At 40.7% G+C, this 26,177-nt stretch overlaps 1 protein-coding gene across 1 annotated transcript in view; it reads left to right on the top strand.

Moving 5' to 3' along the window:
• Positions 1 to 26,177, top strand: part of IQGAP1 (IQ motif containing GTPase activating protein 1) — a 123,261-nt gene that overhangs the window by 76,766 nt on the left and 20,318 nt on the right. The window contains exons 16-30 of the mRNA XM_043985750.1: positions 6,856 to 6,946; positions 7,496 to 7,663; positions 8,797 to 8,939; positions 12,633 to 12,803; positions 13,469 to 13,552; positions 13,651 to 13,722; positions 13,818 to 13,887; positions 15,160 to 15,368; positions 15,697 to 15,852; positions 17,142 to 17,305; positions 19,258 to 19,482; positions 21,951 to 22,091; positions 22,182 to 22,266; positions 23,539 to 23,771; positions 25,640 to 25,772. Of these exons, the coding sequence (XP_043841685.1) occupies positions 6,856 to 6,946; positions 7,496 to 7,663; positions 8,797 to 8,939; positions 12,633 to 12,803; positions 13,469 to 13,552; positions 13,651 to 13,722; positions 13,818 to 13,887; positions 15,160 to 15,368; positions 15,697 to 15,852; positions 17,142 to 17,305; positions 19,258 to 19,482; positions 21,951 to 22,091; positions 22,182 to 22,266; positions 23,539 to 23,771; positions 25,640 to 25,772 (2,145 nt within the window). The remainder of the gene's footprint in view (positions 1 to 6,855; positions 6,947 to 7,495; positions 7,664 to 8,796; positions 8,940 to 12,632; positions 12,804 to 13,468; positions 13,553 to 13,650; positions 13,723 to 13,817; positions 13,888 to 15,159; positions 15,369 to 15,696; positions 15,853 to 17,141; positions 17,306 to 19,257; positions 19,483 to 21,950; positions 22,092 to 22,181; positions 22,267 to 23,538; positions 23,772 to 25,639; positions 25,773 to 26,177) is intronic.

Genomic DNA, 26,177 nt, shown 5'->3' with positions numbered 1-26,177 from the left:
CCCCCCCTCCCCCAATGATTTGGAGCTTTTTGTCATATGGCTACAGATAAGCTTGGATTTCTTCCCTTGTGAACTGCCTATTTACATCCTCTGGCAATTTATTTATTGGGGAATGGCTCTTCATATAAATTTGAATCACCTCATATGAGATCTTGGAAATTAGAAGTTTATCAGGGATGTTTGCTCTAAAGATTTTCCCCCAACTGTTTTCCTTCTAATTTAGCTTCATTGGGTTTGTATACACAAAAACTTATATTTTATGTAATCAGAATCGTCCCATTTTACCTTCTGTGCTCCTTTAATTTGTTTATGATTTGATCTTTTATATCTAAGTCATGTATCATTTGGAGCTCATATTGGATTGTGGTGTGAGGTGTTTTTCTAAACCTAATTTCTAGTTAGCAGTTGAGCATTGCCCCAAGTGGAGTAGAATGCCTCAGGGTAGTATTGCATTGTCTTCAGACAGAGTGTGGAGTACTACTTGGAGGCTGTGATAGAGGGGGTTCTGAAGTTCCAGTTAGTGAATGTTATTAAATTCATACTGTTAACAAGGCTCTGTACGAGGTCCTGGAGATTTAAGGGAAAAAAATAAAAGTTTTTGCCTTGAAGGAACTTACTTTCTACTGGAGGCAGCTAGGTGGCACAGTAGTGAGAGTGCTGGGCCTGGAAGACCCGAGTTCAAATCCAGCTTCTGAAACTTACTAGCTGTGTGACCTGGGCAATCCAGTTAATGCCCCTTCGCTTCAGTTTCTTCATCTATAAAATGGAGATAATAATAGCACCTACCTGGCAAAGTTGTTGTGAGGCTCAAATGAGATCATATTTGTAAAGTGCTTTACAATATTATGTGTATGAGGCTGCATTTGAATTCAGGTCTTCCTGACTCCAGACTCAGTGCACCACCTAGCTACATAAAGTTTATAATTGAACCCACTGGAGTTGATGAGATCATCAAGGGAGAAAGTATAGAGAGAAGAGAAGAGGTCTAAAGATAGCCATGGGGGATGCTGACACGTAGCGGCTGAGAGGACGGTTTTGATTTAGCAAAGGAGCCTGAGAAAGAATGGTCAGAGAGGTAGGAGAAAGACTTTATGGAAGCCCAAAGGGCCAGATTGCAAAAATGCCCAGGAAGGAGGTGGTGGTTACTAGCATCAGAAACTGCAGAGACGTTAAGTAAAATGAAGGCTCAGAAAAGTTTGTCTGCCTTAGGAGGGAAAGGTTTATTAGTGGATTTGGAGGGAGAACAAGGTTCAGTCAGCAGTGGCCTTGGAGCATTACAAGGGCAGGTGAAATGCAGGCTGGGAGTCTAGATGACCCTGGGTAGGAGTTTGGCTTTGAGGGGGAGAAGAAATAGAGGATGAGAGGTTGAGGGGACGGCGAGGCCAAGGGAAGGGGTTTTTAAACCTGGAGAAGACCTGGACCTATTTCTAGGCAGCAGAGAAGAAGATCAACAGGGTTAAGATGAGAGAAGGAATAATCATGGGGAGAAGCTTTGTGTGGGCTGCACAGCGGTAGGCCAGGCCTGTCTCTCTTTTAAGGGATGAGAAGCATATGGGGAGGGATTAGCCTTGGCAGGAAGAGGGTTGTGTTTTCATCAGATACTGGGGCAGGTACTAGAGGAGGAGGAGGTTTGGAGTAGGGGAGAAAGTGAACTTGGGACACTTGGTCTCTCTTTTCTCAGTAAAGGGAGAAGGAGAAGGAAGTAGCGTTTTCTGTTTCTGAGATTCTAGGATTCCTGGTTCTCATTTCTCTGTTCCTCATCCTCAGATGGAGATGGAGGAACTGCTTCTTTTCACTGGGATGGGTAGTGAAATTAGAGAAGCCCCAGGTGGATCTCACTCTTTTTTTTAGGAGCCTTTGCCTCCTAGAGAGGGAAATCTCTTGAGGAAGGAATACTATTGGGGACCAGCCCCCACAGCTTTGCTTTCAGTTGTTTCATTTGGAAAAAAAACCAAAAGCCTAAAATATGATTGAGAATGCATTCAAGACCCCCCCAACCTTTAGGGGGAAAATTGCTATTTCTGACAAAGCTCATTTAATACCTTGTTTGGAGACTGGCCCTTTCACTTTGTCACTCCCTGTGAACTCCCAGATTTCCTTTCATTTCATAACCAATTGAAAGCCTGGAGGTGATTCAGTGCATAGTTTGGAACTGAGACTTGGTGACCATTTCCTGTATGTAGTTTACACAGCTGGGGGTGGAGTGGGGGTGGGGGTTACTTATGGCGTTTTCTGTTTTCAGCAGTTAGCAATAGGAAGTGACCGGCTGAAAAGAAACAAGTTGCCCACCCTTGGTGGTGGCTCCAACGTCTGCAGGAATCCAGGCCTTTTGTGTTTGGAGGCCTGCCAGAGAACGGTGGAGGCAAATAGCAAGAGAGGAGCCATTCCTGTAAATCAGCCACAAGGGATGGGCATCACTGGGCCAAACGGCAGAGAATTAAATGTCTCTGTTTCCTGAGCTGGGTCAAGAAAGACTGCTCCTAACTTCTTAATCTTTTTTCCATTTTTTGGCCTTCCCATTGGTTGGTTATGTTATTAATGACATGAAGCAAGCATGGAGTCATCACTTTGGAGTTGGGAGGGAAGAGGAGAGAATAATTTTTTAACATCCTCCTAGGTACCAGACACCTAGTGCTAATAAACACTTTACAAGTATGGGCTTATTTCATCTGAAAAAGACGAGAAATCCCATAGTCCGGCCTCCGTCCTACAGATGAGCAGCAGATGGGCAGCACAGGGATTGTAACTTGCCCAAAGTCACCCAGGGCATATTTAGCAGAGAGAACACCTATCTAAACCCATGTTTTCTGACTGCACAGTTTCTGTGTGTTCCCATTGCACGGCTGCTTTGAAAGTCAAATACTTCTGGGATGTCTGCTATTCAGGTGACTTCTGTGTGCCAGGCACTGTGGCTGGCACTGAGGATGCAGAGACAAAGACGAGCCCCTCAGACTCTGGCAGGGCCTCCAGGGCATTCCCACATCAGGAGTCTCAAAGCACACAAGTCACTACAAATAGGAGAACCACAGACTTGGCACTGTTTGGCAGGGCCGCTCTCTGGAGGTGGAGAAGAGGGTCCTGAATTCCCTGGGAGATCAGCACGTGCTTCTGCCAGAAGACAGCCTGGTGATGGTCTTTGAAGGACTGCGCATGGTGATTCAGGGGAAGGCATTCTAGATGGAGAGAAAATGGGGCAAGAGTGCCCAGGTGAAACACATCTTGTCTTTTTGGAGAAGAGTGACTGACTCATCACTTTTGTTTGCCATACACATCATATTGGAATGGAGCAAAAGAGATCTGAACCTCCCCACCCACTGATCCTAGTCTCCTTTATGCCCTTAGCCTTTCACCTTTGGGCAATTGAAATAGCTTCTTAGCTGCCTCCCTTTAGCCTTTTCCCCTCCTCAGTCTTCTTTATATAATCTGTTTTGTCAGATAAATCTCAACAAAATGTTTTTTATCATGGCCCTACTCTTCTCATAAATACTCAAAGGCTCCTCGTTGTCTGTAGACTAAGTTCTCAACCCTGTGACCTGGCATTCGAGCCCTTCGCAGACTTACCCTAAACTACCTTAGCAAGGATTCTTACCCTGGAGTCTGTTTTAGAGAAATATTTTGCTGACTGTTTCAGTATACATTGGTTCCCTTTGCAATCCTCTCAGAATGATCTCATCTTGTCTCACATCAAATTCTGAGTCTGAATTTCTCTGAAACTTTCCCCGTCAGTCTCCTAAACGATTTCTCAGTGTTTTGGGTTTTTTTGAGGCAATATGGATGGCAGTCTTCTTCATTCCCTTTTGGAATGTTTTGCAAAATTAGCTTTTGGTCCTAACCAGTGTTGTCTGTAGTTTTTAATCTGTTTTTGCTTGTCAGGAACATCAAGTGTTTGTTACTTGAGGCATTTCTGGGCTCTTTTCTTTCTTCTAGTGGTGAGTTTCACATCAGTTAAATTTCTTTTAAGAAATAATGATAGGTACTTCTCATGGTCAAAGGATAGGAACAGATAGTTCTCAAAAGAATTCCAAAGTATTCAGAACTACATGAAAGAATGCTTCAAATCACTAGTAATATGAGAAATGCAAAACAAAACAGCCCTGAGATTTCACCTTACACCTTGCAAATTTGAAAAAATGATAAAAAATGGCAGCAGTCATTGTTGGAGGGCTTGAGGAAAGATTGGCACACTAATGCATTGTTGGTAGAACTGGGAAATTAGACATTTTAGAAAGCAGTTTATAATTATGCAAATAAAGTGATTAAAACGTCTTTACCCTTTGAACCAGAGACTCCATTACTGGGCTTATACCCCAAGGAAACCACCTATTTAAAAAAGTCCCCATATATTCCAAAATATTTATCTCAGCACCTTTTGTGATAACTTAGAATTGGAAACAAAGTAGGTGCCCGTGAATTAGGAAGGAGCTAAACAAATTGTGGTACATGAATGTAATGGAATGCTACTATGCTGTAAGAAATGATGTATGTGATGAATATATAGAAGAGTGGAAAGATCTATATGAAATGATGCAAAGTGAAATAAATATTCACAGTGACTTCACAGTATTCATAGTAATTGCAACTAATGGAAAAAACAATACACCCAAAACCAAAAGTAAATGTAACAAAATCATAACAGTCTAGCATGACATTTGGGAAGACACCTCTACCTACCCTTTCTTGCAGGTGAGAGGTCCGCAGGTGTTGCACATGACACATGTTTTCAGACTTTAATTTATCAATAAGTTGTGCTGACTTTTCCCTCCTCTCTAAAAAGTACTGCTTTTCATCCTGGATGGCTCCCTGGGAGAAGGGAAGAGATACTTAGGGATACTATGGTGGGGAAGAAACAAATATCAATAAAAACTTAGAAATAAAAAAAAGAAATGATGATTGATAGGATTCATGTTTTTACTTTTTTCAGTTTTCTATCAAGAGTTGATGGTTTACCAAAGAGTTTGGATTAGAGCTTCTGTAATTACATGTAGTCTTTTTTTTTTTAATCCTTCTAATTTGGTAGTATTAATTTTTTTGTGTGGGGCAGTGAAGGTTAAGTGACTTGCCCAGGGTCACACAGCTAGTAAATGTCAAGTGTCTGAGGACAAATTTGAACTCAGGTCCTTCTGAATCCGGGACTGGTGCTTTATCCACTATGGCACCTAGCTGTCCCCATTTGGCATTATTTTTGATATTTTTGGTCATTAGCTGATGATACGAGTGCACACAGTTTTTGCTGAAGTGACTCCCACATAAGTAATCAGTTATTTCTTGTCTGTTAATGTAGTTGGCCTCATTTTAGGGGTACTATTGAGTGTGTGCCATGGCCAAAACTCTACAACTCTCTCTCTCTTCTTGAAAAGAACATTCATGACATAAGAGATAGATGTGAGTAGTATGCAAACATTTGAATTCCCCCCCTCCCACCTCCCAGTTCCATGGAATGATGTGTCTTGATGCTTTTGGATACAATATGAAACCAATTTCTTCATTTACCATTTTGAGGAGATCTTGTGAGATGTCTTTTCATGAAGCTGCAGCTCAGAGCACCAACAATTCAGTGTTTGAAAAGTTTAAAAACGTGTGATTTTTAGTACCTTTTCCCTTCATTCAACTATTGTCACTGTATTAAGGGGCCACAGAGGTTGGAAAATTATTTTTAATTTCCCATTACCTGAGAGCCAAAGATTGGTCACTTGGCAGTCCAGGCTCACTGTGGTGAGGAGCCTCGTGGCAGTCAGCTGGGCTGGGCCACAGCAGCAGCAGCAGTCTGTTTCTGGCATTGTCTTTAGAACACTTGCCACTTGGGGGAACCTACTGGAACAGAGCGCCTTTGAGAACAGAAGATGGCCTCAGCTGCATGAGAGGAGGGGTTTGGGGAGCAGAGGTATTTTGAGCACTGGCCTGCTGTCTTATCTCGAGCAGCTCCTGCTGGCCAGGAGAATACGATATTAAATTGTGTTTTTCTTTCAGACCAAAATAACTTCATTCTGTTTTGTTTAGGAACAAGCTTTTTTTTTTAATCATGAAAGTATTTTATTCTTTTCTGGTTACATATAGAGATAGTTTTCCACATTTGTTTTTATAAGATTTCTAGTTTCAAGCCCTCTCCCTTGCTCCCCTTCCTCTCCCCTCCTCCTCCCCTCCCCAAGACAGCAGCAATCTGATGTAGGTCATATATGTACAATCACATTAAACTTATTTCTCCATCAGTCCTGCTGTGAAAGAAGAATCAGAGCAAAAGGGAAAACCTCAAAAAAAAAAAAAAAAAAGAAATAGTACGGTTCAATGCATCTAGATTCCGTAGTTCTTTTTTTTCTGGATTTGGAGCATTTTCCATCATGAGTCCTTTGGAACTATCTTGGGCTATATTGCTGAGAAGAGTCAAGTCTATCACAGTTGGTCAACACACAATGTTGTTGATACTGTGTACAACGTTCTCCTGGTTCTGCTCATCTCACTCATCGTCAGTCCATGCAAGTCCTTCCAGGTTTCTCTGAAATCTGCCTGCTCATTGTTTCTTACAGCACAATAGTATTCCATTACATTCATATACCATAATTTGTTTAGCCATTCCCCGATTCCTTGCCACCACAAAAAGAGCAGCTATAAATATTCTGGTACATGTGGGTCCTTTTCCCTTTTTTTATGATCTCTTTGGGAAAAAGACCCAAAAGTGGTATTGCTGGGTCAAAGGGTATGCACAGCTTTCTAGCCCTTTGGGCATAATTCCAAATTGCTCTCCAGAATGGTTGGATCAGAGGAACAAGCTTTTAAACACATGATCATTTAAAACCTGCACCTTCAAGTTTGCCACTCATTTGGGTGTCTAATGTTGGTCTTTTTAAAACCAATTTTTAGGAAATTCAGGATGAATCAGCTGTGTTATGGCTGGATGAAATTCAGGGTGGGATCTGGCAGGCAAACAAAGACACAGAAGAGGCACAAAAATGTATGTATTAATTTCTAATTTTGTTTTTTTTCTGTCACTTATCTTTAGTCCTCTTAAGAGAATGCTGAAATGGGCTTGTGCCACTCTCTAGTATGACCTGATTGTGGTATACATTGCATATCAGAACAGTTTTGTAGATGAATTTACAAACCTAGATTGTCTGTGGAGGATTCTTTTTTATTAATAATTTTTTTACATAGTAGACAGGCCTTAAACCAGCGCACAAATGATCAGCACCGGTTCCCTAACAGTTAAGGAAAAAAACATAATGGAATGATTGTGACTGGGAAAAGGCTTATTATTAAGGCTTATTACCTTTTTGTAATTTGACATTTATTTATGTGCTTTCCTTTTAACAAGTTTGGTACCAACATTGCCATTGACCAGAGTCTGGTTGCTGTGTAATGTCTTACTTATGTAGTTGTAGTCAATATCCCTGTTCTTTTGTTTCTGGTTTTTTCATTCTGTATCACTTTAGATGTGCCTTTACATGTATCTCGAATTCTTGGTGTAAACCATCTCTAATAATTTGCCCTCCTGCTTTATCAGTTGCCTTAGGAGTCTTGGCTATTAATGAAGCAGTGGATGCTGGGGATGTTGGCCAGACCCTCATTGCCCTTCGTTCTCCTGATGTTGGCCTTTATGGCGTCACCCCTGAATGTGCTGAATCCTATCAGAGAGACCTTGAAGATTTGAAGAAGAAAAAGCTTGCAGAGGGTGAGCAGGGGAGAAATAAGAATATGTGTTTTGGTTTCAAGGGACAATAATGGGTTTATGGGGGAAAGGACTCGACAATCACAACATGCTGCCTTTGAAAGAATGTAGGAAACTGTCCCTGCTTTGAAAAAGGTATTTCTGTTGACCTTCAAGCATTTGATTTGTTGTTGCCAGTAAAGACCCTTGGTCAGCAACTATATTGGCTACTTCAACAAGGTAGGTTTGAAAGGTAGGCCAAATCAAGTAAGAGTGACCACATTGATAGTGTTGGTTAGGTAAGCCTATAGAGAGTTGTAATTGATTTTAGTTATCTGGTAAAAGAGTGGTGTAAAAAAGAATATTTTTCATTCAAGTTGAAGGCATTACCAGGACAAAGGTAAGAAGCCACAAGTCTTTGACTAGAATGACTTTCTATGAAGCAAGTTCTGGATGTAGGAAGAAGGAATTAAGGGAGTGATCCATGATCCTGTTTATCTGAGAGATGCATTGTATCATTATTTGTAAAGGAAACACAAGTGTTTTAAACCAGGAACTTCAAAGCTCTGTGTAAGAGAGTGTAAAGAAGTGCTTAAACTTCTAGGTCTACCAAATGGGTTTTTGTCTTGGAATTTGGGAGAGTGGATGGGCCCCATTTGGATTCATGTAACTTGATTTGAAGCAAACTAAAAGTAGATCGTTTGTCTTGTTTTTGACTTTATTCTTGGGAAAGTTGTATGAATTAAATGTGGAAGTGCATACCTGTGGATATTAGCCTGGTAGCCTCTCTGAGCCTCAGATTCTTCGTTTGTAAAATGGGAATAATAATATATGTTCTTACCTACATCATATTGTTTTGAGAATCCTGTGAGAGAATTTGTTATGAAGTGCTCTGAGTGCCCTATAAATATATAGCAGTGAGGGTTAAGTAATTTGCCCAGAATCACACAGTTAGTAAGTATTAAGTGTCTGAGACAGGATTAGATCTCAGGTCCTGATTCCAAGGCTAGTGCTCTATCCACTGCAACATCTAGCTGTCCCAGTAAGCATTTATTAAGCACTTTCTGGATACAAGACAGGTTCAGTCCTCTACACAAAGTAGATGCTTATTAAATATTTGAATAAATGAGATTCCATTCATCTCTCCTTGCTTCCAGGTGACAATAATAGCAAGTGGGTGAAGCACTGGGTGAAAGGCGGGTATCATTATTACCACAACTTGGAGACCAAAGAAGGTGGATGGGATGAGCCGCCAGGCTTTGTGCAGAATACAACCCATCTCTCTAGGGAGGAGATCCAGGTAGGTGGCTTTATGAAACGAATCTCTTCTATGAAATGAGGAATATTTGCTCAACAGTTGCTTAGGTAATGCTTTGGGGTTCAGATCTAATGTTAATGCATGGTGGAAAAAACCTTAGGGTGAGGATCCAGAATATGTGAGCTGTATGTTATAACTCCTCAGCTTAGGTGACTTAAATTACAATGAAGAGTGGTTGGAATCCTTAAAAACATGTGAATTATGTAGTTTTTAAAGAAGTGTAATTGTGTAACTTGTTTCTTATGGTCCAGTTTAAGTGGGATATAGCGAGATGACCAGCCAGTTGATGGCCATAGAAAGGACATTCTCTTGTCCAGAATGTGGGTTTCTAGGAACCTCTGGGCAAGAGGACAGTGTCAGAGTGTAGTGCTTCTAGTCCTCTTTCTTTTCTGGTTGATTGCAAGAAACTTACTTAGGCTTCAGTCTCCTTGTTAGAAAAGTAAGGAAGTTGGGTACTACAAAATCTTTTTAAACTTTGATTTAGTGTGATTCTAGGATTAATGAAATACACAGTAAAATCCTGAGAAAGTAAAGTAACTCACTTAATAGAAGTAAATTAATAATATCAATAAGGTTGTACAGAGAGATGCTTAGGGGATTCAGTATAGGCTTTTAAACGTACTAAACATTTATTTACAAAAACCATTTGATAATCTACTTAAAAATTATTCCTTTCTATTCAAAGTATACCCACTAAATGCTTCTTTAAGAATATCCTAGCTAAACTGAACTGAACTAGAAACCATTAAAATGAGGATCAGTTGAAAAAATTGAGATGTTTAACCTTGAGAAGAGAAGATGTAAGAAAAAAATGATAGTTGGGTTGTCGTAGTGATAGATGGATTAAAGTCATCTTGCTTGACTCCAAAGGGAAGAAGTAGGAGTTAAGGATAGAAGTTGTAGGGAGGCAGATTTAGACTCAAAGTAGGGGAAAAACTGTCCTGCAGAACTGTCCACAAGTGGAATGGGCTGCTTTGGAAGGTAGGCTTCCCCATCCTGGAAGTCTTCCAGCAAAGATGGGAAGACCAATTGTCAGGTGTGATACAGAAGGGATCCTTGTTGAGTGGGGTATGTGTTGGACTGAGTAACCTCTGAAGCTCTTTCCAACTCTGTGAATACACCAGAGATCATTCTTGACATGTTTATCAGATCTATGGATTAGAGATGTCAAACTCCCACAGAATTCCTGTGTAATCTGAATCAGATTAAAATATAACTAAGAAATGTTTAATAAAATAAATAAAAATAAAATACAACATAAATAATGTTAATTTGTGGTTTTCCAAGTTAATATATGGCCTGAAAGGATCTGGGATTTGAGTTTGACATCACTGTTGTAGATGAAACAAAACTGTAGATGATAGGGTAACATTTTTATTGTTGGATGCATGATCCAAAAACTTCTCAACATGTCAGAATGTTAGGCCAAATATAATAAAGTTATTAATAAGATAAGGTCCAACATGCAGTTTCAAAAAAAAAAAGTCACCTATAATTAGAATTTGCCAAAAGTAGAATGGATTTCTTGGAAGATATTTTTTTTCATGGGGTGTCTTCAAATGAAATTTTGTATCTAGAAGGAATTTTTCTTAAGCTGAAAATTGGACTAGATGATCTCTGGAGTCCCTTCTAAAATGTCTGTGAATCATATCAACTACAGAGGGATGTATCTAGTAAAATAATATAGGTCAAGATTATGTATATGTATTTTTTTCTATTTTGCAGTTTTGTTTTTTTTAAAGTGAAACTGATCTCTGCAAAGTTATCAGTAAATTCTTTTTTAATCATAAAAGTAGTTTATTATTTTCTAGTTACATGTAGAAATAGTTTTCCACATTTATTTTTATAAGATTTCTAGTTTCAAATTTTTCTCCCTCCCTCCTCCCCAAGACAGCAAGCAATCTGATTTAGGTTATATATACATATATATATATGTATATATATATGTATATATATGTATGTATGTATGTATGTATATGTATATATATATACACACACAGTCTCATTAAACATATTTCTGCATTAATCATGCTGTGAAAGAAGAATCAGAGCAAAAGGGAAAAACAAAAACACACAAAAATAGTATGGTTCTATATGCATCTAGATGCCACAGTTCTTTTGTTCTGGATTTGGAGAGCATTTTCCATTATGAGTCCTTTGGAACTATCTTAGACCATTGTATTGCTGAGAAGAATCAAGTCTATCACAGTTGATCAACACATAATGTTGTTGATACTGTGTTCAATGTTCTGGTTCTGCTCATCTCACTAATCATCAGTTCATGCAAGTCCTCCAGGTTTCTCTGAAATCTGCCTGCTCATCGTTTCTTTCTTTTTTTTTTTTTTTTTTTTTAGTAAGGCAATTGGGGTTAAGTGACTTGCCCAGGGTCACACAGCTAGTAAGTGTCAGGGGTCTGAGGCTGGATTTGAACTCAGATCCTCCTGAATCCAGGGCCAGTGCTCTATCCACTGTACCACCTAGCTGCCCCTGCTCATCGTTTCTTACAGCACAATAGTATTCCATTACATTCATATACCACAACTTGTTCAGCCATTCCCCAATTGATGGGCAACCCCTCAATTTTCAATTCCTTGCCACCACAAAAAGAGCAGCCATACATATTTTTGTACATGTGGGTCCTTTTCCCTTTTTTTATGATTTCTTTGGGAAAGAGACCTAATAGTGGTATTGCTGGGTCAAAGGGTATGCACAGCTTTATAGCCCTTTGGGCATGGTTCTAAATTGCTTTCCAGAATGGTTGGATTAGTTCACAGCTCCACCAACAATGCATCAGTGTTCCAACTTTTCCACAGCTTCTCCAACATTTATTATTTTCCGTTTTTGTCATATTAGCCAAAGATTATGTATATTTTTAAAAGAATCTTTGAAAAGAAGGCCCAAGAAAGACCACAAGAGGTTTATCCAGTTCCTCTTGTCAGAACTTATCTGGGCCAGATGAATGGAGTCTTTTTTTCAAAGGAGTTCCTGCAAGATCTCTGTTGTTGAGAACTTTCTAATAGCAAATTGAATTCCATCTTAATGGCGTTGAGTCCTGCTTTATCCTATTAGAGGTAAGCAACAGGGAGGGCTGTATATCTTGGTATGAAGTCAGTTGTTAGGTAGTAATAGAAAAGGTGCACTTGAGAATGATTAAACATTTAGGCATACAGTCCTTGCCCACAGAAAGTTAAATGGTTGAAGGATCAAGTTATGAGTAATATGAATTGTAATATTTGTTTTCTATCTATAGTTTGAAATTTGAATCTTGCTGGCTTAATAAGAATTGCACAAGGCTAATTAATGACTGTTAAATGTTAAGTGATTGCTGTAAATTCTGGCTCCTAGAATCATAGGGAGGAATAGATGAATCTGATGGTATGAAATTAGGGAAAATAAATATTATCTTTGAAGATAAAGATTTATTGGATTCTGATTATGAAATCTTTTAAATAAAGGAGAATTCTCAAATTGGCCTGGGGTTAGCCATGGAAAGTGGACATTGGAAAACAGTGTCCTGCTTCTTCGAGGAAGAACTGGAATGGATTTCTATTCTATATTGTGAAATTGAATGTTTCCGTCATGGACGATGCTTTTATATTATTTATGTCTTTGTGTTCTGTTGTTTTTAATGTGATGACTCATTGCCCTCTGATGGTATTCAACTTTTTGTTGAAGAGTTCCATCTCTGGGGTGACTGCTGCCTACAACCGGGAACAATTGTGGCTGGCCAATGAAAGCCTAATCACCAAGCTTCAGGCTGCCTGTCGTGGGTACCTAGTTCGTCAGGATTTCAGGTCCCGGATGAATTTCCTCAAGAAGCAAGTCCCTGCCATCATTTGCATCCAGGTACTCTGTTTAGGTCTCTGTGCATTTGGACAGTGTAGGTAGAAGCTTCAACTTTTAGAATGGATTTTTTCCAGATGATTCTTTTGTCTATATGTGGAGCTCCTTAGTCTGTCCTGTTTGATAATATACATGATCATTTACTATCCCCATTGTGAAGATCAAATGAAATAATGTCTGGAAAGTACTGTGTGAAATTAGACATCCCTACATAAATTTGAGATATTTCTATTATTATTCCTTGTTTTATGTTGAAGGAGACTAGATCAGAGGATATCAGCTACTTTGTTCTAAATCTTTAATGACTCAAATAAAACTTAACAAGTAGGAGGACGTATTAGAAAGAGCACTGGATATGGAATAATGAGACCTGGATTCTAGTTTTGGCTCTGTTGTTAATTTGTTCTGGGATCTTGCCTGAGTAAGACACCTCTCATCTCCAAAAATAGAAATCAGTAATAACTAATACTACCTGGTTTTTGAAAGTTTTAACTTAAATGAGAGCATATGAAAGGGCTTCAAAAATTCTAAATCCAAAGATAAGCTATAGAAAATGGGAATTGTAATGCTGTATCAGTACCTACATTCAAATACCAAATAAATAGGAATTAGGTTCTATCCCAGTGATTAGAAAAAACTAATCACATTTTAATTGTTGTTGGTTTCAGTCTCAGTGGCGGGGGTACAAGCAAAAGAAGGCATATCAAGATCGTTTAGGATATCTACGCTCTCATAAAGATGAAGTTGTAAAGGTATGTTGACTTGAGTTGTGCTTAGAATGATATTCCTAGGCATGGTGAGGGTCAGGGTGTCAAGAGATTATCTGATTTTCTTTATTGCTTTTTCACAGATTCAGTCCCTGGCAAGAATGCATCAGGCTAGAAAGCGCTATAAAGACAGGTTACAGTATTTCAGAGATCATGTAAGAACCCACATGTGATCCCCCCGTGTAATAATTCTGTTCTTTTTTTGTTGGCTTAATGAGAACAAGATTTTTTTTTCTTTTTAATTCTTTAGATAAAAGACATAATAAAAATCCAGGCCTTTATTCGAGCAAACAAAGCTCGGGATGACTACAAAACACTCAGTAAGTTAACTGCCTAATTGAGGTGGTAATGGGGAAATCTGTTGTGTAGCATTAGGTTTGTGTTCTTCAATATCTTTATTTTGGTTGGAGATTATGGTGCTGCCTAAAAGCAAAAGTTGTTGTAACTACAGTTCTATTTTCCTTCGTTGATTTATGAACTTGTTTTCATGGATTATTTAGCCTTCATTCCTAAATATATGCCTCTCCTCTCCTGTACCCAGAGAGCCGTCCCTTGTAACATGTTTAAAAAGAGAAAAGGGGAAAAAAACCATTTCACACCAACTGTATTTCACAGTAAATATAATGATATTTTATACCCTTGCTCCTTGTCCTCTGCAGAGAGGGGACAGAGGTACTTTTTCTCATCTCTTTGGGACCAGTATTGTATTACATAGTGTTCAGTTTTGTTTTGAGTCTGTTTTTATGGTAGACATGGGTTATTTGTGTTTTCCTCGTTCCACTTACGATGGTAATGATGATGTCTTTTGTTGCTCCTGGAACAATATTATCTCAATACATTCCATACCACAATTTATTTACTATTTTCTATTTTATAGACCCTTTGTTCCAGTTTTTTGCTACCATAAAATGTATGCTAAGACTGTTTTGGTGTACCACTCTACGTGGAGCTTTTCTATATTTGTCTTCCTTGAAATGACTTACCTCCCCCTGATGTCTTTGGGTCAAAGGATATGGACATTTAAGGCACTTTTAAAAAAAATCATAATCCCAAATTGTTTCCCAGAATTTCTAGACCAGTTAAAAGCTCCACCAACTGTCTACTTGTCTTTGTACAGATCTTCTACTTGTGACTATTTCTATCTTTTGTCATCTTCTCATTTTCTCAGTGTGAGGTGAAATCTCAGAGTTGATTTGATTCTTATTTCTCTCATTTTAAGTGATTTGGACCAGTCTTCCATATAGTTGTAAATGATTTGTAATTCTTCATTTGAGAAATTTGCTCATATTCTTTGACCATTTATCCATTTGGGAAGAACTTTTAGTCTTATATATTTATGCATATATATTATGTATCTTGTACATAAGACTCTTCTCAGAAACAACTGCTGAAAAAAAAAATTCCCAGTCAAGAAATAACAAGGTTTAATGCCCATTTTGCTTTGGCTCTCTCGGCAAATCTCAAAATGAATGCCTCCATATCTTGGTTGTAAATAGAGAGCTTTGTTTCTCTCTGGCAGTGTTGATTCTTTCTGAGTCTTAGCATATTACATCATGTTTTCTTTCTGTGTTTGATGTGCTTCTTCCTGGCAGTCAATGCTGAGGATCCCCCTATGGTGGTTGTTCGCAAGTTTGTCCATCTTTTGGATCAGAATGACCAGGATTTTCAAGAGGAACTTGATCTCATGAAGATGAGGGAAGAGGTTGTGACCCTCATCCGATCTAATCAACAGTTGGAAAATGACCTGAACCTCATGGATATCAAGATTGGACTTCTGGTGAAAAATAAAATCACATTACAAGTAAGGGCATAACGTGAACTCTTACAGGGAAATTGAGCCTTAACGGAAGACAGTCCTGCCCACTCACTTCTCTCTTTTGCTTCCTCCCCTCTGCTCTCCCATCTGTATCTCTTCTTTGTAGGCACTGCTTTGGCAATTGTCCTGTGAGAATTGCTCCAAAGTACTGTTGGGTAGGAGAAAGGAATAGAATGGAATTCTGACTCTGGGGACTGAGTTCCTATTAAGTTAAAGGATGATTCTAGAAGGGATTTGGTTGAGAACACAGTTCTGCACCGGGCAGCGCTCATTTTGGAAAGTGTGAATGACTCATGCATTGCTTGTTTTCTAGGACGTGGTTTCCCATAGCAAAAAACTTACCAAGAAGAATAAAGAGCAGCTGTCTGACATGATGATGCTGAACAAACAGAGGGGTGGCCTTAAGGCTCTGAGCAAAGAGAAGAGAGAGAAATTGGAAGCTTATCAGCACCTGTTTTACCTGTTGCAGGTAAGCGGTGTTAGTCTTTCATCTACATAGGGGATTGATAGTGAGAGTAGGTAGCAGACCTTGATGATTTCAGCTCAGCCTGACCCTGCTGAAATACAGCTTTAAGATAGGATTACTGCCCTAGACAGTAGAAGCAGTCCTGAGGGATTAGAGAGGAGCAAAGGTCCAGATTGTTTGTAAAATGTAAGACAGTGGAGTTTATCAATTGTGGGCCTGTGAGTTTAATTTGGATTCCTCGTGGACCTCTTCAGTGTATTACTAAAGGGACATTTGGTGGAAGTGATGATCACAAAGAGCCAATATCGATTTGCAAATAACAGGCAATGCTACATTAAGATTAAGAGTCACATTTGGATAGTTGATGAACTGGTAACTATTAATATAGTTTACTTAGATTTCAGGAGAGCATTTGGCAACATTTCTCATGAAATTTTTGTGGGAATGTCCAGAGGAGGGTGACAGGCGTGGGGAAGGGCCTTGAGTTCAGGCCATCAGAATATTGGGTGAAAGAACTGGAGGTACTTGGTTTGGAAAAGACACCTTGGCTGGGGATGAGGGAGAGATGAGGAAGGGACATGAGAGCTGGTATCACCTGTTTGAAAAGCTCACAGGTGGAAGAAGGACTTGTTCTTCTTGGCCCAGAGAGCAGAGTGGGGAATGATGGGTGAAAAAAGGCAAAGAGACACATGGAGAAGACTCCCTATCCCTTGGAACGAACATCTGAAATTATCCCTGAGTGCCCCCTGCTGCTGCTGCTGCGTTTTCACGAGGCAGAATCAGTGTGTTGTGGAGGCTGCATTCCTAGCTGAGCTTTAGTGCTGTGGGTAGAGCCTTGAAGAACCCGGGTCCTTTCATGCCAGGAGAAGGCATCAGGGGCTAGCTCTGTGGCCTCTTACAGTTGGATGAGTTGATCTCGGCAGACCTTTGCAGTGCAGAGATGGTGCAAAACTGACCCTTGTCCAGAACTCGGCCGTAGGTGTGTCTTTCTGGGATGACTGTTGACTTCTTGGTTACTCAGGGAGAGGCAGATGATCATATTGTCCATGGAGAGCTGGGAAGGGACCTTAGTGGTCACCTGATCTATCCCCCTCATTTTCCAAATGAGAAAGAAATGGAGACATGGGGAAGTGAATTGCCTTGTCTCCGTGGTTTGAAACCAGGCCATCTGCCTGCAGAGCCAGGTTCTCTCTGCCATGCCAGGCTGCCTGGGCTTTCATTTTACTTTCCAAGTTCCCTAATATTTGGCTGTCTCCCTAATCCTTTTTACCCCTTGCTTACTTTAATCACAGACCAACCCTACCTATCTGGCCAAGCTGATTTTCCAGATGCCCCAGAACAAGTCCACAAAGTTCATGGATTCTGTGATCTTCACGTTGTACAACTATGCCTCCAACCAGCGGGAGGAGTATCTGCTGTTGCGTCTCTTTAAGACTGCCCTCCAGGAGGAGATCAAGTATGTGTGTGCCTTGTGATCAGCGGGAGTGGGTAGCCAGGCTATGCCATGCCAGGCTCCAGTGTCCTTCCTCAGTTCTCCGAGGGAAAAGTCCCCAGGGATGCTCACCAGTCTCATGGACTGATGGGCCTTTCCTGTGAGGGTAGAAGAGGCTCTGCAGATTGAGCATGAAGGAGGTGGCTCACTTAGCTCTCATCGGCATGGCCCTGGCATTCCCTGGGGCAGAGGAAGAGGCCTTGCTGAGCATGCCTGCCTTTGGGGAGCAGGGGTACGAATGTTAGTTTGTCAGGTGCTCACAAAAGTATCCTGTTAAAGCTGACCTCTTTATTTTTTGTAGACCATTCCTTTGCGGCTCTTAGGACTATCTTTTAACTTTGATTGTCATCCATGTATGCCTTGCTGTTTTATTTAGTTCTGCTGTCTTCAGCCTGCGTCTTTCTTTAAATTCCACCCCTCCCCCCCCCCCCCCCCCCCCCAGCAATTGCTCAAGAAGCATTTGTTTGGTGTCTACCATGTTCTAGATGCTGTGTTAGGTACTCGAGATAGAAACACAAAAAGGAAGCTGTCCTTCACCTCAGGGAACTTACAGTGTACAGAGGGATGTATATGGTGCTCTCAGGACATCCAGACAGCTTTGTGCGATAAACTCTTATGGCCCAAGGCTTAAAATGGAACTAAGACTCTCGGGAAACCCTATCCATAAAGATAGACACAATCAAGCCAGGGACCAAATCTGTGATGCTGGTGGTTTGGGGAACTCCTTTCACGTAAGAAAACTCCCTCTATCAACGCTGATTGGCATATACAAAATAAATACATGAATACCTGGTGATCAGGGTGTGGAAGGCAGAGATAATGAGGAGGATCAGAAATGCCCCTATAGAAGATGGTCCTTGAGCTCAGCTTTGAGCTGAGGGCAAGGAGGCAGGAGATGGAATCTTGGTTCTTACTGTAAAAAAAATTAATTATTATATCTAATCTAATCTGGAAAAATTATATTATGAAAAATTATGATTATGTGAAAAATGATAAGTTAAAAAAATTATAATTGGGCCGTAAGTCCTGCCATGGTCGCCATTCAAATGTGAAAATATTTTGAATGACTAGCCTAATTTTGGGGGCTAAAGCTGACTAAATAATCAAAGCAGAGTTTATTTATGAGATACTATTTGAAATTAAGAATACAGGGAAATAAAATGTACAATCTTTCGGCCTCTCTTTTCTCTTAATCTTGTCAGTCTTTCTCAGTCTTATCTGCCGGCCTCCTCTTCTCTGTTCCTAGTCCTTTAGCCTTCTCCTGTGTCCTTGTAGCCCCCTCTCTAGTCTAACCCCCAGGTCTATATATCTTTCTTATCTCCACTCAAATCTCTGGGCTTTTTGCACCCATACACCAAGCTAATCCACCAGTCAGGGCTGTGACTGGGGCTGGGGGGATGCTCGAGCATCTCGTGCCTCAGCACAGGCTATGCCAGAGCCCCGGCCTGGATGAGCCTCGGATCTCTGGGATAGCTCCGCTCAGGGTGGAGGGAGCTAGTGCTCCCTCCCCACAGCTGTCTGACCTGGCGTCTTGTACAGCCCATGGGGCTTTTTGGCTCAGCTGAAGCAGAGGGGGAGGGGCACCAGCACCTCCCACACAGAAAAGACCCTGAGGGCCTAAGGCTTTCTAATCTTAGCTTAAAGGTAGGGTCCCCAAATCAAAATAAATTTCCACATTACATTGGAATAATATTCATTGTATTCACACATCATCATTTCTTCATTTCCCAATCAATGAACATTTTGTTTATTTCCAGGTTTTTTTTGCCATTACAAATAGTCTTTGTAAATATTACTGTTGCTACAAGGAATGGGGTGGGGGGGTATCTGTGTGCATGTGCATACATGTGCTTGCTTCTGTGTGTAGATGAAATATATGCTCAAATTGTTTTCACTTCATATTTTCTCTCTTCTAGATCAAAGGTAGATCAGATTCAAGAGATTGTGACTGGAAATCCTACAGTTATTAAAATGGTTGTGAGTTTCAACCGAGGTGCTCGGGGCCAGAATGCCCTGCGGCAGATCCTGGCCCCTGTTGTGAAGGAGATCATGGATGACAAATCCCTCAACATCAAAACCGACCCTGTGGATATTTACAAGTCTTGGGTCAATCAGATGGAGTCTCAAACAGGAGAAGCAAGGTCTGGTCACTTCAGCTGCTCTTTCTCTTGGATCTCTGCCATCTCTTGCTGTCTTTTATTTAACTTTTCTAAAACTAGTTGTTCTTTGAGTAACATGTTAGTGGTAGCTCAGATTGTTTTCTGTAAGAGCCTGTTGTTGTTGTAAGGAGATCATGATATTGGACCACTTTTGTGTCCTTTATCCAAGTGAAGGAAGGAAAGAAGGGGATGTTCTTCTGTGAGTAGTCAGTAGTCCTGCCTCTTCAAAACTAAGGGCTGTTATAAAAGAAGGCATTTCACATGAAGGAGACCCGGGGATTTTAATGGTCTCAGTGTGAGTCAGTAGTGGGCTATTAGAGCCAAAAAGATCCTGCCCTTTTGGTCCGTGGTAAGACTGACATCACGTTCAGAAGGAGTGAGCTCACCGTCTGTGGAACTGGGCCTTAGTGAGAACATGCCTGAAGGATTCTGTTTGGGCTTCATGTTTGAAAGGGACACTGGGGGTAATAATTATAATTCACTTGACTATACTACATGATTCACTGACAGTGATAATGTTTATATTTCCACAGATGTTTATTGGGCATTTACTTTGTGTAAGGTACTACTGCTAGTCTCACACTTAGGTAGCAGTCTAAGCTTTTTGTACAGATTTTATGAATGCCTTCTTTTTTGCATCCCTTTCATTTCCAGATTGGCTCCCCCAGGAGCCCTTCTTTGTAGTAGAGAAAAAGTTAAGCAAAATGAACCAACAGATTGTGTATGCAGCATTCCTAACCTGTAGCCCCCACCTCCCTACAGAATGATAGTTTTATTATCTGTTTCCTGGGACCAGAATTGGTCATTATAGTTCCGTGTAGCTTAGCTTAGCTTTTGGTTCTCTTTTCATTTACATTATTCTAGATGTGTATATTGGTTTTTTGTTTACTCTCTCTCTCTTTTGTTCCCCCAGGGCTATGAGGGTTAAGTGAGTGGCCCAGGGTCACACAGCTAATAAGGGTCAAATGTCTAAGGACAGATTTGAACTCAGGTCCTCCTGAATCCAGGGCCGGTGCTTTATCCACTGCGCCACCTAGCCGCCCCTGTTTCCTTTACTCTCGCAACATATTTAGGTCTTCGCACATTTTTCTGAATTCCCCTTATTTGTTGTTTCTTGTGGTTCCAATACATTCTGTTTTATTAAGATACCACAGTTTGTTCATCTGTTCCCTGATCAGTTGACACCCAAGTTGTTTCCAATATTTTTTCCAGCTACAAAAAAGTACTTTTGCTATTTCCTTAGACCAACTCTCCCATTTTATAGCTTTGACAGCTCATACTCAAGGAAGAGCTGGCTTCTCTGGGCTCGTAAAGTTATGAGAGCTGAGATTCTGAATCCAAGTCTTTGGTTTCTTTTTGTTCTCTGGGTGGCCAGGAAGGTGAGGGGACTTGGAATCATATTCTATAATGAACAGTTGAAGGAGCCTGGGGTTAGTCTGGGGAAGAGAAGACTTGGGATGAACGTGATAAGTTTTTTCATTGAGGAATCACATAGGCCCCTTATTTTATAAATTTCAGCTCAGTATAAAATGGAATTGGTGGCATTATTAGATAGTTCCCCATCATGAGAAGTGTTCAAGCAGAGCATGGTTTTCTCTTTCTGTACTGAGAGAGTAGACTTAGGTAATGAGTTGCCCCCAGATGACCTAGGATTGCTGCCTACTCTGAGCTTCTTTCATTTTGTGATGTCCTGCTGAGGAGCCATTACGCATGTATTTTTATTTTAGATCATCCAAATGTAGTCAGTTGTATAAATTTGTTGCATCACCTGCAACTAAAGTGCCAGTATTTTAAGAATTTCTCTTTGTTCAGTTGAGCGAATATTTATGAAGAGTCTACTGTGTGAGAGGGAATCCCATAAGAGTCTTGCTATTGCTTTTGCAAGAGTACTTGATATTGTACCATATCTGATAAAAGGGGTACTTTCATTTTAGAAATTTTACATATCATTTGCCACCAACAAGCTTGAGGTTTTAGTGCCGGAACATCCATATTTCACAGCTATTTGATGAGAAGCTACAATTGTAATTTAGTAGAAGCTGTCCGATTTTGGTGCCCATATATATATATACACACACATACAGAAAGAGAGAGAGAGAGAGAGAGAGAGAGAGAGAGAGATTACCTGATGACTTTTTGTGGACAGTAAGAAGCAGCTGCCACCAGCTGTGAATGAAAATGGTCAGCGCCCCTTGACCCAGCACACAGCAGATCATCCTGATACTCTGCAAAGACTCTCACATACATCTTCTTGTTGGAGAGTGGGTTAAAGTTACAAGTGGGGCATTTTTGTTGACTACTATTTGAAGTTAGCGTGCGCCACCTGGCTCACAGAGGACTGGGAAATAAATTAGTGTGCGCCACCTGGCTCACAGAGAGGGCTGGCTTCTGCTCTGGGCTGCTTTTGCATGGTAGTCTGACCTGCTTCTGTATGGTTTCATTTTCAACAGCAAACTGCCATATGATGTGACCCCTGAGCAGGCGCTGTCTCATGAAGAGGTGAAGACGAGGCTAGACTCCTCCATCAGGAATATGAGGGCAGTGACCGACAAATTCCTCTCTGCTATAGTTGGCTCCGTGGACAAAATCCCGTGAGTGCAGTGAACTCCCTTGACCCTGAGTATTCCCCATCATCGCTTTCTTTCTCTTTGTCAATTCTCTGAATCTTGTTCCTCCCACAGTTATGGGATGCGCTTCATTGCCAAGGTCCTGAAGGATTCGCTGCATGAGAAATTCCCAGATGCTGGTGAGGATGAGCTCCTGAAGGTAAGAACCTGGAAAAAAATGGACTTCTACCTTTGTGGAGAAATGAGCAAAACTAGACAAGTCCGCAGGACCAGTAACAAGTGTCTCAATCTAGATGCAATAAAGCATCTAAATGCTGAATGTGACTCTTATTGATGATGATCTTAGTAGAGTGATTGAGCCTGTATGGATGATAGGCAAAAACTTGACCTGTTAAGACAACTTCCTGTCTTGCAATAATTTCTTTGAGCCCTGTCTTTTCTCTGTTGGGTCCTTCACTCTGCTGGTGGTCGGTGGAAGAGCTGCAAACGTGTTTGTTTCTGCTGAGACAGTGGCTCCTCCTTTTGCCTTATACTGCTATGCTCTTACTTTATTTTTTTTTTAAACCTGAATGCTGTTTTCTCCTCTCTCCTAGTTCTGTGCTTTCCTTCAATGAGGCATCGATTCTAGACTTTCTCTTCAGGTGAATTAAATTTTTTTTTTCTGATTGGAACTTTAGGGGAAAAGCTGAAAGTTTTATTTAATCCTTCAGTGAAGGGAATGTTTGTTGAGTTGATTTAATGCTCCATTTCATAGGTATACATGAGAAGCCTATGGTGTCAGGAGCAGGGTTGAATAGGATGCAGACTTTTAACGACATGGTTTGCTAATTGGATCATATGGAAGGATTCATACTAACTTTTTTATGATAATAATCCTTTAGGTTTGTATGTTCCTCTCTGATTTTGATAAAGAGTGCTTTAATATTTCATTACATTTTGATCTTCATACAAACTCTATAAAGTTGGCAGGGTGAATAGTATGAAGAAACTACGTCAAATCAAGTGAGCCAGCACTTATTAAGTTCTTCCCGTGGGCCAGGCACTGTGCTGCAGGACTGTGAGTCCAAGTTAAGCATTCTTCCTACCAACTATACCAATTTCCTCATTCACATGAACTAGAATTTTTCTGTGAACAACTACAAATCTGAATGTAAAAGATCCACGGGAATGAGGATGGCCTTCCTCTTTTCAAATTTAGTGTTGAGAGAGATTTTCTACTAGACTAGAGGATAGATTTTAAACCTGCCACTCTGTGTTCCACATCTGTTCCTTCCATAGGTAGCTTGTTTCATTTCTGCTCTCTTCCTTTTTCTGCATCTGCTAGAATAACAAACTATTCGATCAGTTTGGTTAATCCCAACAATGAAGATTGTTTGCCCCAGTAGTTGACTTTGAAATGTTTTCTTGTTTTCAATTAACCCGTCAAATGGTCTTTGCCTCCCATGGACCTCTCTCCTGAACTTTCCCCCAGATTATTGGTAACCTGCTCTACTACCGGTATATGAATCCAGCCATCGTGGCTCCTGATGCTTTTGACATCATTGACCTGTCAGCAGGAGGCCAGCTCACCACAGACCAACGAAGAAACCTGGGTTCTATTGCAAAGATGCTCCAACATGCAGCCTCCAATAAGATGTTCTTGGGAGATAATTCTCACCTAAGCATAATTAATGAATATCTCTCTCATTCCTACCAGAAGTTCAGGTACAGAGGACATTTCTGAGGGGGTGAAACAATTGTGCAGAAACAAAATTAATAACCAGGTGTTTTCACTGTTGCTGGGCTGGTATCCTATACATTATCTTTCAGATATGCTCAGTTCTGTCTTTGACCCAAATCAGGAAATTTGGGAGGGGGATATTGGGCTTTGGGGGAAAGGTGATGAATTCTGGATTTGTTGAAATGGAGATGTGTCTGGTGTATCCATTTTGAAATGTTCAGTAGGCAATTGGTGAAGCAGGATTGCAGCTCATGGGAGAAATGGGCTGGATACATACATCTAGGAGTCATCCTATCCTATCATAGAGAGGATAACTAAACTCATGAGAGCTGATGGAGAGTAGGAGGCCCAGGGATGGCTAGGTGGTGCAGTGGATAGAGCACTGGCCCTGGAGTCAGGAGGACCTGCGTTCATATCTGGCCTCAGACACTTGACACTTACTAGCTGTGTGACCCTGGGCAAGTCACCTAACCCCCATTGCCCGGCAAAAACAAACAAACAAACAAAAAAAAAAAAAAGAGTAGGAGGCCCAGGATAGAGCCTTGCACAACATCTGCTGTGAGACAATATTCTCTGGATGGTGAATTAGCAAAGGGTAGGGTTAGAAAAGGGTAGTAGGAGGGAGGGAGGGAGTAGTGTTGGAAAAGTCTGCAGAGGATCAAGTATCCAGGGGAATAGGATGGTTAGCAATGTCAAATGCAGCTGCTTGGGTTGGAGAAGATGAGAACCAAGAAAAAACAATCATACTTGTCAATTAAAGAAGTTGTTGGTAACTTTGAAGAGAGCAATTTTTGTTGTGATAAAGTCTGAAACGAGATTGCACAGAGCTCAGGAGTTAATGAGAAGAGACGGATTAGAGGCAATGACTATAGACACCTTTTTTGAGGAATTGGCTGATAAGAGAGCAAAAATATAGGATGATATTTTGAGAGAATGGAGGCATCTAGTGAATGTTTTTTAAGATGGGGAGACTTGTACATGTTGGAAGATAGTAGAGAAGGAATCAGTATTGTGATGGGTAAAACTAAATGTGTGTAGTCACCTTACTTGTCCCCTCTTGGGGGAAAGCTAGCTGTGACAACAATTTAGTCATTAAGCATTTATTAAAATATATTAGAGAACAAGTGTCTCTGAAAGAATAGGAAAACCTATCTTACCCTCGAGGAGAAATAAGATTAATGAGAGGAGGGATAGTTGAATTTGCAATGTTCTGGAGAAAAGGAAAGGAGATGTTATTAACAAAGACATGTAGAGAGGAAGAAGGACCACTTCATTATCTAAGATTGAGGGGAAAGGAGGAGAGTGTAGAGGGTGATCTCAAACAGTTTGGAGATGAGAATGGCTTTAATTTGCGGGGGGGGGGGTTGTTTTTGTAAATATAGTTTTCTTTGCAAAGTAAGAGTCAAGATCTAAGCCACTGTTCTTCACCCCCAAGAGTTGCTGGGGAAGGGTCAGGACTGAGGCAGCAACCAGATTTAGCAGCATGAAAGACTATTGGGTCAGTCCCTAACTTTAACCTTAAGGCTCGGTCTGGGCTTGTGTCCAAGGGTTCAAATTGTATGTGCCAATATACACCTCTTGGGGGAGCCAGTAGAAACCTGAATCACGGCCTTGTTGCACTGTGCTTCCAGTTGGTGTGCAGAATGGTGGGGAGTGTTTACGGAGAGGGAATATAATAGCAGTGTCACACCGTGGACTTAGCATTACATGTGGATTCCTTGCACACCTTGAGGCTATTCAGTGGTGTTACTTGTGAGCTCTTGATTGGGAGCGTTATACAATGTCTCCTTGACCTTTTTCTTAACTGTTGATCATTTATCTCGTGTGTGTGTTGGGGGGATGCTTTTTCTAGACGCTTTTTTCAAACTGCATGTGATGTGCCAGAGCTGCAGGATAAATTTAATGTGGATGAGTATTCTGACTTAGTGACTGTCACCAAACCAGTTATCTACATTTCTATTGGGGAAATCATCAACACTCACACAGTAAGTATCCCTTTTCCCGCCTAGTCCTTGGCTTCCTTCTTTCTATCTTTAAATGCTCCCTGGACATTGGGATAATTCCAGGTGTGGAAGGGGAGGGTATAAAGTACTGTCCTTCCCATATTGGGAAGGTTCCCTCCTCAGTCCTTGCTGCCTGCAAGGGGAAGGGTTGATTCCACAGGAGGACTTACCCTTGCCAAAGGGCAGAAATGAGACTGATGAACAGTTTTATGATGATTATGATGAGACCAACAACTTGCATTTCTGAAGTTTTTAAGGTTTTCAAAGCACTTGATAGGCATTCTCTTATTTGGTCCTCACACATGCCCTGTGATATGGGTGATATTATCTCATTTTATGGATGGAGAAACAAATTCAGAAATGATTAATGGCTTGCTGAGATTAATA

This window comes from Dromiciops gliroides, chromosome 2, assembly GCF_019393635.1.
Source record: "Dromiciops gliroides isolate mDroGli1 chromosome 2, mDroGli1.pri, whole genome shotgun sequence".
Lineage (NCBI taxonomy): Eukaryota > Metazoa > Chordata > Mammalia > Microbiotheria > Microbiotheriidae > Dromiciops > Dromiciops gliroides.
The sequence above is the reverse complement of the archived record's forward strand: the minus strand, read 5'-3'. Positions and strand labels throughout refer to the sequence as shown.